Source organism: Pseudochaenichthys georgianus, chromosome 9 (assembly GCF_902827115.2).
Source record: "Pseudochaenichthys georgianus chromosome 9, fPseGeo1.2, whole genome shotgun sequence".
NCBI classification, from domain to species: domain Eukaryota; kingdom Metazoa; phylum Chordata; class Actinopteri; order Perciformes; family Channichthyidae; genus Pseudochaenichthys; species Pseudochaenichthys georgianus.
The window spans coordinates 25,956,146-25,974,278 of NC_047511.1; the positions used below are offsets into that span (position 1 = coordinate 25,956,146).

The following is an 18,133-nucleotide window of genomic DNA, read 5'->3' on the forward strand; positions in this document are numbered from 1 at the left end:
TAACGGCTCGACAGTGACGTCAGAGTTCAACTCCCGCCTGTTCCAGCCTGCTCCAAATAAGGGCAAAGAGGCGGAGCCGAGGCGGGACCTGCTGCCACCGAGCTGGAAGTTCCAGAGCTAGCTGAAGCTACCAAGCTAAGCTAACATGCTCCCCATCTGCACACTGCCGTCGCATTTTACATTTCTAAGGTAAGCGGACATGAAACTATTCAGCAAAACTATAAATAATAATCTAAGTTATTGAGTTTTTAGCATAATACTTCAGAATCTTAAAACCCATTAATGTTTGTATGCAATTGTGCTAAATTCAACACTGGAATCAAGCAAATACTAATATGTTTGCATGACATTAGTTATTCGTATTTTGATATCACTTAACTACAGGTTTAATACATTTAAGTCAAGCTAAGGTACATGTGATGGTAGCTAGTTAGTGCTCTTACCTGTGAGGCCTCCTCCAAACAGCATAATAACCAGACTGTATCATTAAAACTAAGTACCAGTTCTAGATCCTTGACTTTAGACAAACAATTCAAAAGACAACATGTATTTAAAGACCAATCTTTATTTAAATGTGCCTTAACCTGAGATATTAGTTATACAGTAATAGTATTGACAATCTAAAAAAACTGAGCAACTCAATAGTCAACTTTATGTTTCTTATTGTCTAAAGCATTTATTATTTTCCCCCTCTCATATTCAGTGTGGACGGATTGAGACAGCCTGGTGTCCAGAGAGCTGCAGAGACTTCAGGGAGAAATCTCCGTGTGATGGACGTCCAGTCTGTTGGTTTGGAGAGGACTGAGGGTCTTTCCTCAGCGAGGAGGACCAGGCCTGATGGAGGAGCCCATGCTGGGCATAGCTGATACCAACAGCACAGGCCTAGTCTGTCACGTTATTTGACTAAATGTGTTTACTTATACATTTAATAGGTTTACACCTTCTGTCCATATGTGCTTTTTATTTAAAACATTTGATTAACTTTTGGTTCACATTTCTATAAATTGTATTTGTATTTGCATTCCTTTTGTCCATTATTCTTACTGAAAATGTTAGATTACACATTCACATCTGACTGAAGATTGGCCCCATTTATTTGTGACGTTGCAAACTCTGCGGTACAAGGCACAAGTGATGTGAAGCTCATAAAGCGAGGCAAATAGAAATAATAAGCTGATGGAGTGTAGATGTGGAAATAGGTGCATTCGATCAGCTGACTGTTTTTACAATAAAAGTAGTTTCTTAGTGAACTGGTCTTAAAATCTCATAACATCAGCTTTTAATGTTCCTCTTGGATGTTCTTCTTGACCCTCAGAGAAGGAGAAGATGTCGTGTCTTTCAGGCATGTCCTTTCCTAACAAAAATTACAGGAAACATAAAACATATTATTGCAGAACAAGTGTGTTATTTATGAAAGCAGTGTGTTTGTGTGTTTAGGGGCTGTAGATATAATTATTTTGTAATTGTAATGTTTTTTTTTATTTCAACAGTGAGCTACAAAGACAATCGGATTATGAATGAACAGTATGAAGTTCATCAACATTGAAATATATGTTATTATCAAAATAATATTGAACTGTTACAAAGCGTAGTGCAACTGTAGAAGCCTGCTCTGTTGTCTCACTGAAAGAATCACTTTTACCACGTTTTTTACAGACAATATTGAGAGATAAATAGCAGCAGTTCTCACTATGTGTTAAATATCTTTGCCTTCAATACATTAAATTAGAAAGCTGACAAAATCATAGTGCTTGTTAACATCTAAATGTAACTTTTTGCATGGAAAAACCCCTCAACTTAACTGATGTGTAGATGATCTAGTATTTAGTATTGTTTAATGGAATGTATATCAGTGTATTAAAGTCCATACTTCATTTATTTAAACCAATATCTTTCTTGATTATTTGTACAGTAAGAAAAGAGTCTTTGTACCTGTGCTGAAGTTCACTGCTGTGAGGAGTCCAGTTCTGTCTCTCACTCTCTGGTCCAGCCTGTCTGCATCACCTGGACACCTTAAACAAACAGATATGTAAAGTACCATGTGTACAAACAATATAACTGATTATCTTCTGTTGAACATGTTGGATTGTGTATTGTCCGAGTCAGGGTCCTTTTTATTTTACTGTAACTTTGGAAGTTGTGTTACCAATGCTTACTGTTTATTTGATACCCATTTGGTAATGCAATTAATAAAAACAACAAGGTTTGGGTTCCTTCTTCAGATGACTGTGACGTTAAACTGTAAGCTCAATAATGAACTCCAGCTCAACCAACCATATTGTAATATCTAAGTAATCATCTTGAAATATGACATTAATAATTGTAATATACACACATCTTATTGTGAGGTTGATTTCACATACACTACTTCAAGGTTAACTTGTCTACATACTTGAGCATAGCCAATTTAAATTAACCTTAGCGATGCATACATAATAAAATATCTCTCTACGTTACAAGGATGACCTTATTTTATCAACCTCAAACAGAAGCCGTTTGTTCAACAGTATTATCCCACTTAACACTTGTCTATTTCGTTGTAACCTTTATATATACAGTCTATTATTTTAACTTGGAGGCTACGATTAGCATCGTTAGCACCGATGTAGCTACCACTCGCTACACGCTAACCCAAGCCTTAACATTCATTACGTAGCTGATTAAAATCATTAACACATAAATAAAGCAATCGAATTTCACTTACCGCAAAACCGCATTCATGCACCGTCTGTTTTAACCGCAGAGCGAGTCACAATAGTCCGATATATAAGCATGAAGAACAAACAACCACGGCCGGCTTCAAGTTGTGTTTCCTGGATGAACTGAGCAGGCAGAGTCCCTGTAGCTTCACCGAGCAGGTAGCAGAGAGACAAGAAGCTAGCAACAGCAGTCACTTAACAGAGCAGTCACTCAATGTGACCACGCTCTAATTTATGCAAAAACGTTAAGACCTAATATAAATAAAAGGGTCGTGTTAGAAAACAATTCACTCACAGATCCATAATCATGAAGGTGGAATCTAACTATATCGATAATAAAATGTATGGAGCCAGGGGTAGAAACATGTTTTTTTCTGCTGTAAAGTTGGGCATTTTAACATGGGGGTCTATGGAAATTGCTCCTTTCTGCAGCCATCGCGTATCGGCCAATATATGAACTGCATTGTGTGGCACTTCCGTATTGGCGTCCCGGCTATTCCCCAGAGTTTGCCCCTTGGGTGATAACTGTCACCATAGATATATATAAACACTAGATGGCTCATGGGATATTTTCCAGCGTAGCTGACTGGCCGCCATCTTGCTACAGTCAACAGTTACTCTGATTCGCGTTATGGTAGCTGTTGTAAGGTGAGTGATCTGCACAAAAATACTCTTAACTCGCTGAAATCTTGATTGATTTACAAACGGTTTGGTTTATTATAAACATTATTAGCATGGCTATGATACAGGATGCTTGGACATGTTGAAATTGCAGCTTTCCTTTGTGTATGTGGTTGTATTTATTAGCTGGCTAATAACAAGAGGCTGTCAGTGAGACCTAGTATTACAAAGTTCACCCAGCAACTTTACACCAGTGGGAGAGGCAGAACTGCTCTTTCTTTTCAACACAACTTAAGTTACACATGATTTCTTCCACGTGGTTTGGCTTGTTAAAAACATCTTGCATTATGATACAGGAATTTGCTGGCTTTGTGTTTACAGAAGTACCTGACTATGCCGGACTTTTGTGCAGCCTACGGATGCTCCAATCGCCGCTGTCTGCAAACAAGAACCCGTGGGATCACCACATATGTTTATGTTTGCTCAGTCTAATAAACCCATAACATGGTTGTGAAAGAATACCAAAGCTGAGGCTGGACGATGATTGATTGTTAGTGTGCCATGTGTCACTGTGTGTCTTATTGGTTTTGTGGTATACTGTATTTTATTTTATTGTGTGCAAGACACATTTAAAACAAATAACCTTGAACCTTGAAGCCTCATCTCTCCCCACCTGCTCCTGCTTCCTACATCCCCTCCACACCACACCAAGTTGTTCTTCTTAATAATAATAATACATTTATGTTGGGGGGCCGCCTTTCATAACACCCAAGGACACCTTATAGGGGCAATATAGGGAACAATTTAAACAGTGGATTTTGTGATATATCAGCCGGGGTGAGTCAAGACAAACCACAAATGGACTACAGAAGGACATATGGTACAGTTTATATTATTCTTGGTCTTTTTTCAATAACATATTTCAAAGGTTCTGGATTTGTTTACAAATCTAGAAACTAAATACAAAACTAGGATGATATGAAGATCTCATGTCAAAAATAATTGTGATAAATTAGACAGAACTGGCCTGTCTGTGAGCACATTTTATGTTGGTTTGGTTCTTCTGATAAAGGTGTGAATATCTAAATAATATACCAACATATGCTATTGTCATTAGTTGTGTCCCTGTTCTTCAAGCTAAGGCATTGCTCAATTAACAACTCTTGGTTTACAGAGTGGTAACATGAGACCGATTTTTATATATAAAATATAAATATATTTTAATTTTATAATTTATTTATAATTTATTTTAAATATTGACAATATAATAAAATAAATGGAAATATATACACCGGCAAATATTTAATATAAATACCTTGTGTGTGTGTGTATAGCTATTGCTTTATCTGATTAATGTTATTTTCATATGAAAGTCCATGATTATAAGTATGCAGTATCATAACTACATCTTTGATGTTTATAAAAAACCAAACCGTTTGAAAATCGGTTGAAAATTGAGCAAGCTATGGTTATTTAAATAGTAAACCATAATGTTATGAATGAGAGCACTGCCTGTAGCAAGATGGCGGCCAAGTGGCAACGTCGGTCTCCATTGGCCAGCAGCGCGTGTGAGCCATCTAGTGTTTATATATATCTATGACTGTAGAGGCTTCTCAATACTCAAATTTCCCCTCCTCGACTCCCCTCCTCGACTCCCCTCCTCGATACTTAGACCCGCCCACAGGAGATGCGAGCGGAGGACCGAGGAGAGAGGAGGGGAAGCAGCAGACGTTTAAAGAAATGAGAACTCCTCTCCTCTGAGCGGTCATATTAAAGCGACGTCCGTTCATTATTACGTGGCAACAGCTGCATCAGCTGTCGAGTGTTTTGTCATATTTTATAATCTCTGTTAGATCAGCTGAACATTGTTCCCCCACATATGTACTTTTAATTCATTGAGAGTGCGGTATAATGAGACAATAACAGGCTACAGATGCGGACACACACACACAAATATATTTATATAAATATATGCAATTTAAAGTATGAGAGCACTCTCATAATAACGTAACAGAGACTGGATATATCCCCCCCTCTCTCTGGTCGCTGAAATGGGGAATTGAAATTACGGGCCAAAAGTTGTATTTGCAAGTATTAAAAGTAAGCAGAGGACACCAAACCAACTGAGACCTGTCTGTCCGCCGCATCTGCGCACTGTACAACACACACCTAAACACTGTACAACACGCACCGACACTGTACCACACACACCTACAGCTCCTAACGCATAATCAGGCTACAGCCGTTGTGTATTTTATTATGTGAAGCACTAAATGGTCTTAGAAAAATATCGACTCTTTGTAGATATCTACTAAACTAAAGCAAATAAAGAGAGTAGGTCTGTTATACTGAGTGATATATATTTTACACACTGCTCTGCTTTCTGCACGGGCCTCACAGCTGTTCTCACTGTAAACATCACGTTGCGATGAGAGCAGTTTCTAAAATAATATCCAGGGGATGCATGCAGAGCTGTCATTGGCTGAGATAAGTCCGGCCGTGCGTCACGCCTCCACCGTTCCCGGAAATGCATCCGTGGAGGAACCATCAGTGTATCCTCGGTTATAGCTCCTCCAGAGAGCCTCCTCGACGCTCGATCCTCGGTCCTCGGTGTGCATTTAGAGAAATGAGACGTCCTTCAAAATGGCGCGCTGAAATTCATTTCCGGGTCACTACCGGAGGACCGAGGAGTCGAGGAGTTGAGGAGGGGAAATTTGAGTATTGAGAAGCCTCTTGTCACTACCCGATCCGTCACCCTACCCGATCGGTTCTGCGCATGTGCGAGATGGTCCGGAAGTCCGGACGGCAACACCAGATGGACACTTGACACAGTGGCTTTTAGCAAAGCTCAAAAAGAAAAACCGAGAGAGATGAGTTATTGTTATTACAACGTGACTTCACTATTATTTAACAACTCTTTTTATTGGGTTCTTTTATTTGGGGTTAAGTACATTGTCAGAATAAGTGAGAAATAGATTTAACTTCTGTTAGACAGCTATCATACTGAATAAATATTTACTGTGAATGTATGCAAAAATGTATGGCATATGGCTGTCTAACAGAAGTTAAATGCATTCCTCACTTATTCTGACAATGTACTTAACCCCAAATAAAAGAACCCAATAAAAAGAGTTGTTAAATAATAGTGAAGTCACGTTGTAATAACAATAACTCATCTCTCTCGAGTTTTCTTTTTGAGCTTTGCTAAAAGCCACTGTGTCAAGTGTCCATCTGGTGTTGCCGTCCGGAGTTGTCCAACATGGCGGACCCTCTCGCACATGCGCAGAACCAATCGGGCAGGGTGACGGATCGGGTAATGACAATAACAAAAAATGTAACAAAGTAACATATTTACCAACACATGTTCTACGCCACTACATACTTACATTTAAATGTGTGCTGCGTCGGTTCAGCCATTCTCCGCAAGGGTTTTTGAAATTGGTCCGTGCGCAAAGCATTGTGGGGATTTTAAGGACGCGAAGTCTACCCATGTGCAGCCTCGAAATTTCCCCCAAACCAAGGACGCGGCCTCGGTGGAATTCCAAGTATGCTGGAGATTGGAACAGTACTTCGGCGGCACTCGATGACGTAGCATCCTTGAAATATTGGCTTGGAAGCCAGTATCCTCGAGATTGAGAAACGGCCCCAGTGTGAGCTGGGTTCATTTCCTGCTTGCTGCGTGGGGTCTGCGGGACAGCGAGACATCTCAAATGGACGTGGGAAGGTGGGGGGGGGGGGGGTGCTGAGTGGGTAGCACCCCAATCTGCGAGGCTCCACTGGCCTTCATAACACACAAGGGGATGGGTAATAACCGGAAAAGCCTGACATGGGACCTTTAACATTTAGCCTATGAGATACATTTTGATTTAAATTATAGTGTCAACTCAGAATCAATGATTGTATACAAGGAGGTAAGCCACATAGTAAATGCTAAATAGTAAAAATTGACTCTATGGATCCCTGAGGGGATGTTGTTTATTTTCAATATGCTGCTTTCAGCTAGCTCGCTCCAGTGGAGCTCATACGCAATCCAAGAAACAACCATAGCAAACATTTGCTTACAATACATTAGTGTTTAATTTAGTGTAACATATAAATTGATACGAACAACGGGCTTTCATAAAAAAGATACAGTTGTGCAGCATATATATTCTCATACATAAATGAAACTGAATAAAAACTATTTGTAAACAAACCAAAACACATAAGCCGTCTGGATCCTAACATTTTAATTATCTGAGTTGAAAGTTGTTATTTTTGCTTAAACACCTTGAGTCCTTTAGACTTTTATGCCTGGTGTCTTACAAAGTCAGTTCATTATAATCCTGTGTTGTTCAACACAATGTATCACTGCTGCAGCTAGGTGCTTCTTAATTAGAAAATGGTTTCTTCATAACTAGAAGAACATTTGACTTTAAAGCATATAAGGCAAATATGTGCTAAAACAGAAAGATAAAACGTACAACATATGTTTGTAACGATGGCCTTTTATGGCTATATCAAATAAAGAATGTTTTTGCATTTGTTACCCTCCAACCAAAACGTATTGCACGGCTTGGACCAATTTAATAACTGAACGCTGCATGGACAAAAAACATTTACTGGCCACTTTCCTTATAAGGTCTGGCTGTTAATATGCTTAATATGCTTAAAGAAAATATACTCCTCCAAACATGTTGGGAACTGCATCTGTTCACCAGTTGTTATTTTACACATGCATGCACCAGAGGTGGAGTACTCGAGTCCTGGACTCGGACTCGAGTCGGACTTGAGTGCCGATTTTCGGGACTCGTGACTCGACTCGGACTCGCGCACTGATTGATGCGACTCGGACTTGGACTCGTGAATTCTCGCACAGGATGACTTGGACTCGGACTCGTGAATTCCCCCCCCCACGATGACTCGGACTCGACTCGTACATTGGCGCTCCGACTTGGACTCGGACTCGAGCACATTTTCTCTGGAGTCTGATGTCCTCTATCCTGTATGGCGAGTTCACGTACTGGGCCCCGCTATTCCAGTCTAGAGATGTCTAGAGACACACCCCGCATCGTGCTGTATGCTTTCACACATTCTGCTTCCACATTGGAAAAGAGCAGCGCAAAATGCTCGTTATGTGGAAACAATATAGAAGAGAAGGCTCCGTAACACATTACTCTAAGGATCGAGTTCAGACATATAGGCTGTCTTGAACACTATCATCAGAGTAACGTAATCTAATCAATAAATAAAGATTCAGCCGATAACGAAAGCACATATTTAACATGCAGAATATTTTGCATGCTAAGTAGCCATGTGCTTTCTGGGGATAAATCTTTATCGGTAAACTGATTTAACCCGTAAAAGTTCCTTCAAAATAAGAGTCCCGATCTTATTACTATCAAAATAAAAGTGCAAAACGAAAACTTTACCATAGGAAAATATTGGCATACAAATATAATCACTTCTCTAAAAGGTAACTCATTTTAAATATAGTTTATTTATATATAATAATAATATTAATATTAGAAATAAGCTTTATATTTGTATAGCACCTATTACAAGAATTGTAGCCAAACTCGCTTCACAGCAGTTCAATAGACAGGATAACAGCAATGTAGAGGAGCAGCTACATTTCAAAACATATATCCACGAAGATTAATACATGAAGACTTGTGACTCGGACTTGACTTGGACTCTTCTTAAGTGACTCGGAATTGGACTCGGACTCGAACACAGGTAATGATGACTCGGACTCGGACTCGACTTGGACACTCCTTGGGTGACTCGGACTTGGACTCGGACTCGACTACGACTCTCCCTTGGTGACTTGGACTCGGACTCGAAGAGTGGTGACTCGAGGGTGACTTGGACTCGTGAATTGGTGACTTGACTACAACACTGGCATGCACGCACTAAGGCACAAACACACTTTGGGCCGCCAGTTCACACAAATTGAGCTACAGCCACCCCCTTAGTAGAAGTTCTATGAAAAATGTCTGCATGCTCTAATATTCTGATGCGGTCTATATTTTCTTTGAATTCAACTACAATTAGTTTCTCTTCATCCAGGTGTACGGTGATTCATCCGATTCCACGGAGCCAGTCACCTGCATGGAGCCCTACTTGGTGCGGAGGCTGTCTTGCCGGACGATCCAGTTGCCCCCTTTGGCCTTTAGACTGGCCGAGCAGTATTATTGTGATCGCAAGTCCGACTCAGACACAGTTCCTACACGGCCCACAACACTGCCGCTACGCACCCCACCACTCATCGCCATCACCTCCGCTGACACCAGCAGGTAGGACTACCTTTGTGTGTGTGTGTGTGTGTGTGTGTGTGTGTGTGTGTGTGTGTGTGTGTGTGTGTGTGTGTGTGTGTGTGTGTGTGTGTGTGTGTGTGTGTGTGTGTGTGTGTGTGTGTGTGTGTGTGTGTGTGTGTGTGTGTGTGTGTGTGTGTGAGTGCGTGTCCCCTTTCACTACAAAATGTATTTTAGTGGAATGGGTCATCAGAGCAGAGTGGAGTGGTGCAATCAATACTGAGGCTGCCTGAATTGACTGAGGACACATCCCTTGCTAAGTACCTGACACTGCTATGTGTTCAAATGTGTGTTTAAACATTTACTGAAGGCTCTGCAGTGTTTTTTTATCCCTACAAATTGTGTGTAGTTAACATGTTGCAATCAAAAGCACTGCATGGTTTGAGGTTCTGTGCTTGTTCCCCTCATAAATGTTAATAGCATATGCAAATCTGCTTAAAGAGACTCTAAACTTGCAATCCATCATCGTTACCATTTAATCACCTTTATTTCTTGTCGGAGTTATGGTGTTTTTGCAATGGACTATTTAAGGTGTACTGGGCCAGTTTGCAATTTGTAATAATAGTCAGCTGCTCAAAGGCATTGTGACAACCATACTTCACAAATACATTTAAGACTGGTCCATTGTGTTAAGATAGTCTTCATTTTGCTCTTAGACTATTCTTATGCAGGTTACACTGTTTCATACCAAACGTTGTCCAGCCAACTATTTTTTTATTTTCCAAATGTACTCAGACAACAAATGCTGTCACATGATCACTTAAAAAAACCCACAATGAAACAGAAAATACCTTTTTAAAGAGGACAGAATGTTGATGGTTATGGATTACCAACCACACCCAACTCTCTATTTTCTTCAAATTGGGTTAGAAACCATAGTGAAATTAACAGAAACTGTTGGCTGCTTAAAAATAAAGTTATGTGTTGGAAAAGAGTTGACAGTATTGCCTGGGGTGTTGTAGACTAATAACATGCAAACCATTATTATTTAAATAATCTCTGACTGGCTACATGCTCTTAAGGCCCTGACACACCAACCCGATTTTGGGAGTCAGAGGCCGTCAGAGGCTGTCGGGCATTCGCGGCGCCGTAGTCAGGTTGGTGTGTCCCGCACCGTCGACCGTGACACGCCTTATTTGGACTGCCAGACCAAATAATCACTCTGATTGGCTGTTCAGCTAGCAAATCAGTGCATGAGAAGCGAAGCGGAAGGGAGGGACGTAAACAAACGATTTAAGAAGGCACACACAGACGGCTATTCATTTTCATCTCATCATGGCGATCTGGAATGATGCAAACGAAGACCTGCCATCACCTTGATCCAGGAGAGGCCAGCTCTGTATGATATTACGGAGAAAAGATACTCTTCTTCTTCTCTGTCTTCCGGTTGTTGCCTCTTTTGAATGACGAATACACACTACCGCCGCCTGCTGGTAAGGAGAGTTATTGCCACTCACGCACTGAAGTCGGTGCGGTGTGTTCCCGTGCGACACATGGCCAAAACGCAGGAGAACACGGCCAGGCAACAGCCGACTTCAGCGTCGGCTAGTCCTCTGGTGACTGCTTGGTGTGTCAGGGCCTTTAGTGTGACTCATGGAGAATGTTATTCACCATTTAAAAACATGATGCACAAGATAAAAGCAACCTCTCAGACGACTGCATTAAAGATGTGTCCCTTCTTGTTTTTGAAAAACCTTTTCCTAATATATTTTCACATATAGTACAATACAGTATACAATACACACGGCATCTATTGCACGTCTGTCCGTCCTGGGAGAGGGATCTCTCCTCTGTTGCTCTCCCTGAGGTTTCTCCCATTTTTCCCTTTAAACTGTGGGTTTTCTCCGGAAGTTTTTCCTTGTACGATGTGAGGGTCTAAGGACAGAGGGTGTCGTATTGTCATACTGATATTCTGTACAAACTGTGAAGACCACTGAGACAAATGTAACATTTGTGATATTGGGCTATATAAATAAACATTGATTGATTGATTGATACAGTACCAATGATATATGTAATTTATTTATCATTTTCTTTTCAACTGTAGGTATATTCAATCTTTGCATTTGAAATGTTTCTTTAGCATATTATAGGTGCAGAAGACCTTAAGGATTCAGTTCCAGAGGCGGTGGAAATGCTTTTATTTATGACACAGAAAGAACACAAACAGTATTTGAGAATCGGTCAGTATTATTTGTGTGTACTCACAGTATCTCACGCTTGGAAAGCATGACCAATCCATAAAACAACTGAGAAATACAATCACAACCTATCCTGAAAACGCTGCATAATGTATCAGAGAGATTTAAAATGAAATGAGGTTTGCCAGAGACATTCACCAAGTCTCCAACAGTCTTGTCTCTGACGGGAGACTAGGAAAAAACAACAACCTAGTAAACAAAAAAAGCTGTATCAAAGACAGTAGTGCAATGGAGAAGGTTTAGTGTTGTACATGTAAACAGATGGGAGTTCACTCGTCAATCAAATAGAAAGTGGTACTCCAATGATTTGTCTTTGATCATGATGGCATGCTTCAAACAGCTCTATCTCTCAATCATCAGCACCATGCTACCCCCATAACATAGTTCAAATGCTTGGCATGTGGCAGATGAGAAATAAATGCATCCTCTGTCCCCTTAATGTTAATTTAATTGAATTTCAAACCTTTATTTATACAGATAAATCCCATTGAGATCATTGATCTCTTTTTCAAGGGAGACCTGCTCAAGTAGTTCCACATGAAACATAAAAACATAAATAGAACAACAAAAGGACATCATACAGCATCATTTACATAATTATCCACATAAACAGGTACCAATAGCTTCCGATTGAGTAGCATCCAACCGAGCTTTAAAAACATTTAGTGGCACCAGATTGTTCAGTTTCCATTTAATTTGCAGACTATTCCAAGACAGAGGAGCTGCGCATCTAAAAGCTGTCTTCCCTAAGACAGTCCGAGCAGTTGGCACATTTAATAAAACCACAGCATTCGATCTCAGGCAGTAGCCACTTACAATACAGCCTCCGTACAGTTAGCGAAGGCAAACCAGCCCTTGCATACAGGGTACAGTGATGGGTTAATGCTTTACAGTTTGTCACAAATCTCAGTGCACTGTGATACGCAGCATCTAACTTGACCAGGCAATTGGCAGGTGCATTCATATGCATCAAATCACCATAGTCCAGCACAGGTAAAAAGGTCACAGTGACTAGCCTTTTCCTGTCCTCAAGCGAGAAACAGGACTTGTTTCTGTAGAAGAAACCTAGCCTAACCCTCAGCTTTTTAAGCAGGTTATTGACATGAAGTTTAAAAGTGAGACAATCATCAAACCAAGGTATTTGTAACAGGTAACCACTTTTTATTTATTTGTTTTATTCCTTACGTAGTTACAATATCTAAAACAGGCTCTGGGGTCTTTTTAGCTTTAGAAAACATCATTACCTTGGTTTTATCAACATTTAAAAGAAGCTTTAGTTCAGAGAGCTGAGTCTGAATAATGTTAAAAACAGCATGTAATTTAACAACAGCCTCCTGAATGGAGGGACCTGCACAGTACATCACGGTATCATCCGCATAAAAATGTAAAGTAGCTTCATCCACATTTTCACCTAAACTGTTGATGTAGATGGAGAATAAAAGTGGACCTAAAACAGAACCTTGGGGAACACCATTAGTAATGTTCAACCACTCAGAAGACAGCCCATCAAAATGAACACATTGGGACCTTTCAGAGAGGTAGTTTACAAACCACCCCACTGCATGGCTGGACATGCCTATACTGGCTAGCCTCTGCTTTAAGATGCGATGATCGACGGTGTCAAACGCTTTTGAAAGGTCAATAAATAGAGCTGCACAACTCTGCTTATTATCTAAAATACTCGCCACATCATTCACCACTTTCATTGTGGCAGTGATGGTGCTGTGTTGCTTTCTGAAGCCTGACTGATGTTTAGACAGGATGTCATTTGTACATAAAAACACCTTTACCTGTTCACTCACTAAGCGTTCAAGAACCTTAGCCAGAACTGACAACTTAGAGATGGGTCTATAATTGTTTAATAAGGTGGCCTCCCCTCTTTTTAGCAAAGGCAGGACATACGCTGACTTCCACAATTTTGGAATTGGTTAAAAAGAGTAGTGAGAGGTGGAGCAATAAAATCTGCAGCTATCTTTAAAAAGAAAGGTTCTACGTTGTCTGGGCCAGCCGGTTTCTTAGGATCTAACTTGGTTAAAGCTTCACGAACAACATCAACAGTAAAAGGGGTAAAACTAGAAGGGTTTTCCAACACAAGTTTTTCAGAGTCACATACTGTAGTGTTCACAGAAGCAGAGTTAGTGACAGAATCAAATAGAGAACCACAGGACACAAAATGCTCATTAAAGCAATTTAGCATAGTAGCCCTGCCAGATGCTGTGGTAATGCACGGAGGTAGCTCATTACGGATATCGCCGGTGGATAACGATTTAATGGCTTTCCAAAATTTTCCAGGATTATTCAAATTCTTTGTGGTTACTGACAGATAGTACTTTGATTTAGCACTTTTGATATGTGAAGTGAAGCTATTCCTTAGCCTCCTAAAACGCAGCCATTCTACCTCTGAGCCTGATTTCCTAGCCTTTGCCCAGGCCTTGTTTCTCTCATGAAGGAGACTGGACAGATTAGCAGAAAACCAAGGATTGTCTCGTCAAATATGTTCCTGTCTTGTCCCTGTTCCTTCTCTTTTCCTCTTTCTTTAGAGACTAAATAACTGAGGTACAGCTTTCTAATATGGACTAGCTTGTTAAAAGGGCTTTAATTAGAGAATATGTTAGATGGCGTTGGGGAGAGACTTTAAACAAGAAGAAAGTGGTATTGACTTCTTTAGAGGGAAACAAGAAAAGCTTACTTTGAGTCACTTTGTTCTGAATTACATTATCAGGCAGCAAGAACAATTTTCATGGCCACTCTGATGCAGAGCAGTGCGGAAATAGATTCTGCTGCTTCAAAATGAGTGTTTTAATATCAAGAACCTTTTGACTCCAACTTCATTTTCTGCAGCCATGTGTGTCGAACTTCTACATTTCTCACAACAGTGTCTTCTGAATCACTGACAGAAACGGCTAACCAATATGATGAAACATAGTCAATACTGAATAATTGAATGTGATAATGCCATAAAGTGTCAGGCATTAGATGAAGAGACTGCCCTTTCTCTCTGAAAAATTGTCAGGAAACTTAAATGAGAACTTTAAAAAAGGGCAAACTATTTCCCAAGTGTGCGCTTCTTCTCCCCTCTTTGAAAACTGTAACATTGGCTGGATAAGTATTGGGTTATTTGAAGGAAGACAAAGGCTAGACTGTGTCTGCGACTTGAGACATTTTTGTTGACGATTTTGAATTATGCCATTGCTTTTTTTATTCAAAAGCTACTTTTTTTTGTCACATACCGTTGCCTGCAGCTTTTATGTGTAATATAGTTTATGCTCTACAACATTTTGACAACCCTCTGACTTCAAAATTAACCTACCTCGTAAACAATCAGTCATGTTCCATCATCAAGCAAGATTGACTGCTTTCATAAACTGAAAATACTATGTATATGCAGTTTAAAAAAGACTGAACTCTAGGGAGAAAAATGGGTGATGGGGAGATTTGAACAAAGGCCATACATCTTAACTTTGCTTCATGCTTAATTCATCTATAATTCAGCACAGCGGTGAGGAAGAAATATACGGTTGTAAACCATTAAGGATGAAAAGCATGCTGCACTCAATGGTCCAGTTGCAACTTTTTGGAGAATTTAGCGACATTAACTTTGTATGAGGCATAATGAGACTGTCTGCAGTATTAATCCATGGGCCAAGAAGTAGAACAGAGTAGTGCACTGTTTCCATTAGACCAGTGGTTCTCAAACTTTTTCAAAATTAATTTATGGATACAGCTTTCAACACTCAGATGAAAGAGAGCTGTATATTTTTCAATCTTTATACATCTTTATAATATGATCACAACCAATAAAAAATCATTTAAACTAGTTTATTCTTATCTTATGTTACCTATAGCATTCTTTCTTTTTATTCATGCATATTTTACTAATCACTCCCCTTTTAAACTGTTTTTTTTTTTACTGTCCTATAGTACACATTGGAATGATTTCTTACTTTATTTTTTACAACTAGGCTATATTAAATAGATAAAGGTGTGCTCTCTCTAGCTATCTCTGTCTCGCTCGCTCACAGAGGCTGTGTGCTCCTCTGTGGCGATGACGGCTTGCGTTAAAAAATAAAAATAAACATAGGCCTATTTGTAAAGTGGGGGGACACAAACGGGATTTCAAAAAGTGTCACGGTTAAACTCCTTATGAAGTGGTGAGGTGCCACTCCACATTGCTTTTCTTCCTGACTGCAATGCTGTTGTGTGTGTGTGTGAGAGCGTTTCACATGTGTGTATGAGAGATTTTTTACATACGTCTGTAAATGATTTTGGTTTCAGTTGTGTGTGTGAGCAGGCTCGGATTGCCATCGGGAGATTCGGGACTTTTCCCGGTTGGCCGCTGCCGTTGGTGGGCCGCTGCCGTTGGTGGGCCGCTGCCGTTGGTGGGCCGCTGCCGTTGGTGGGCCGCTGCCGTTGGTGGGCCGCTGCCGTTGGTGGGCTGCTGGCTCTGGCATAGGTGGGCCGTGGACTTTCACAGCGCCGCCGCATCCGTTGCGAGGCTCCGGCACTGTGAAAGTCGCGAGTCTCCGGCTGTAACAGTCCACCACCGCCCGCGAGGACCCAGGTTAAATTCCGGCCTGAGGTACAAAGAAAATAAATATTAATTATAATCTCCCGTTCATCGCGTCCATTCACGACCCACCTATCACATCTCTGCGCCCCACCAGTGGGGCGCGCCCCACACTTTGAGAAACGCTGCATTAGATGCTCTCATATCGGGAATAACAAACAATGATTCTGACCATTAAACAATTCCAGTGCTATGTCTTTGTCTCTCCCCAGTGACTAGCAGGCACTTAGTATGGTGACTTTTGCTGAATATATATATATAGCAAAGGCACAGATTACACATAATTGAATGGCATCAGTGCCTCAAAATTCATAAACATTGATTGTGCCGGTAGATGCAAGTCTAAAGAGAGCCTGATTGGCTGGTTCTACGAATAACATACAACATGTTTTGTTCTGTTTACATAAATGAATAAAAGTATGATTCAAGAGAAACCCTATAATTGCATGACTGACAATGCTCACGGAGGAGCACAACTCATTGAAAAACATAACATTGTCACTGACCAACAGATGTTTATAATCTTATTAATATGTGAAAATGTTTAAAGATATTCATTTATACTGTCCAAGTCTTGGCCAATATCAACACATTTTCTTTATTATTGGTTCCATGCTGAATCAAAACTCAGTACATTACTAAATAAATGTTCCTGCAGTAAACACAAACATTTTAATGTTAAGAGTCATGTGGATTCTGTCAGGGATCAATTGAAAATTCACTTTTTATCGAAACCCATGCATGCAGATTATAAATAAGTATGCATAGGTACAACTTCTTTCTTTCCTGATACCAATTTCGACATCTCAATTCCGATACCTATATTTATCGTACGTATATTTACTGGGGAAAAACTAATTATCTGAAACATTAATAGTTATCTCAGTCATTTTCCCATTAGTGCAATATGAAATTCTAATTCACCATAGGAAAGAAAACAAAAATGAGAAAAAAATAATGAACTGCCTGTATGAATATAAACTCAAACTGAAGATAAAATATCTCAATATAATAAGGATATTGTATTTTTTATCATGGTGACTAAGTCCTTCTTATGGCTAGAAGCTCTCATGTTGTGTTTACTACTGACATATTGACATGTCAACAAGATGGATGTTTCAAAATTATTAAATCCAGTGGCAAACATATTTGGAAGGTGTGCAGTGTAGAAAGTTACCCGTCCGGTACTTTGTTTGTTAAAGTTGACTCCAGCTGCATGATGAGATATGATCTTCCCAATAACCTTGTTTAGAAATAATCAAACCTAAATGTGATTAGTTTACAAATTAGGTTTCAGTTCAATGTCTCTGTATGTGCGGTATTCAGTTCTGCTGTTGCATCAGTGGGGAATATGGTTTCCCTCTGTAAGTGAAGGTGGACCAACACAAACTTCTCATGTGTTCATGAAAGGAATACTCGTATTTCTCTGTGCACACTGCACAGAGAAATACCACCTGCCACCATCTCATTTACCTGTCACTTCTGTTTACAAGTTACCTTATTTCTGAGATGAAAAAACGTCTGCCTTGTAAGCAGACACGATTGCATTCCCCTCACTTGTTAGCTACCAGAGTAATGGGCCTGAGCAGCAAGGCGAGTGAGAGAGAAAGCAAAGACATCAGACCACTTTCCGTGGAAGTGATGACAAACGTAACAGAGTAGGAGAGGTTTAGGATGGCTTCATGTTTGCGCTCCCCTCTACCCCACATACATCACGGGCACATACTGACCTTCTGTAACATGTATTAC

General features: G+C 40.1%; 1 protein-coding gene and 1 long non-coding RNA gene across 2 annotated transcripts in view; one reads left to right on the top strand and one right to left on the bottom strand.

The window, feature by feature from the left end:
- Window positions 1-18,133, top strand: part of pde4d (phosphodiesterase 4D, cAMP-specific) — a 254,346-nt gene that overhangs the window by 55,959 nt on the left and 180,254 nt on the right. The window contains exon 3 of the mRNA XM_034090876.2: window positions 9,372-9,598. Coding sequence (XP_033946767.2) covers window positions 9,372-9,598 — 227 coding nt within the window. The remainder of the gene's footprint in view (window positions 1-9,371; window positions 9,599-18,133) is intronic.
- LOC139434416 (uncharacterized) lies at window positions 1,257-2,132 on the bottom strand. The gene is made up of 2 exons (XR_011643764.1): window positions 1,933-2,132; window positions 1,257-1,354 (listed from the first exon to the last, which is right to left on the bottom strand). It is a non-coding gene; the product is annotated as an uncharacterized lncRNA (long non-coding RNA).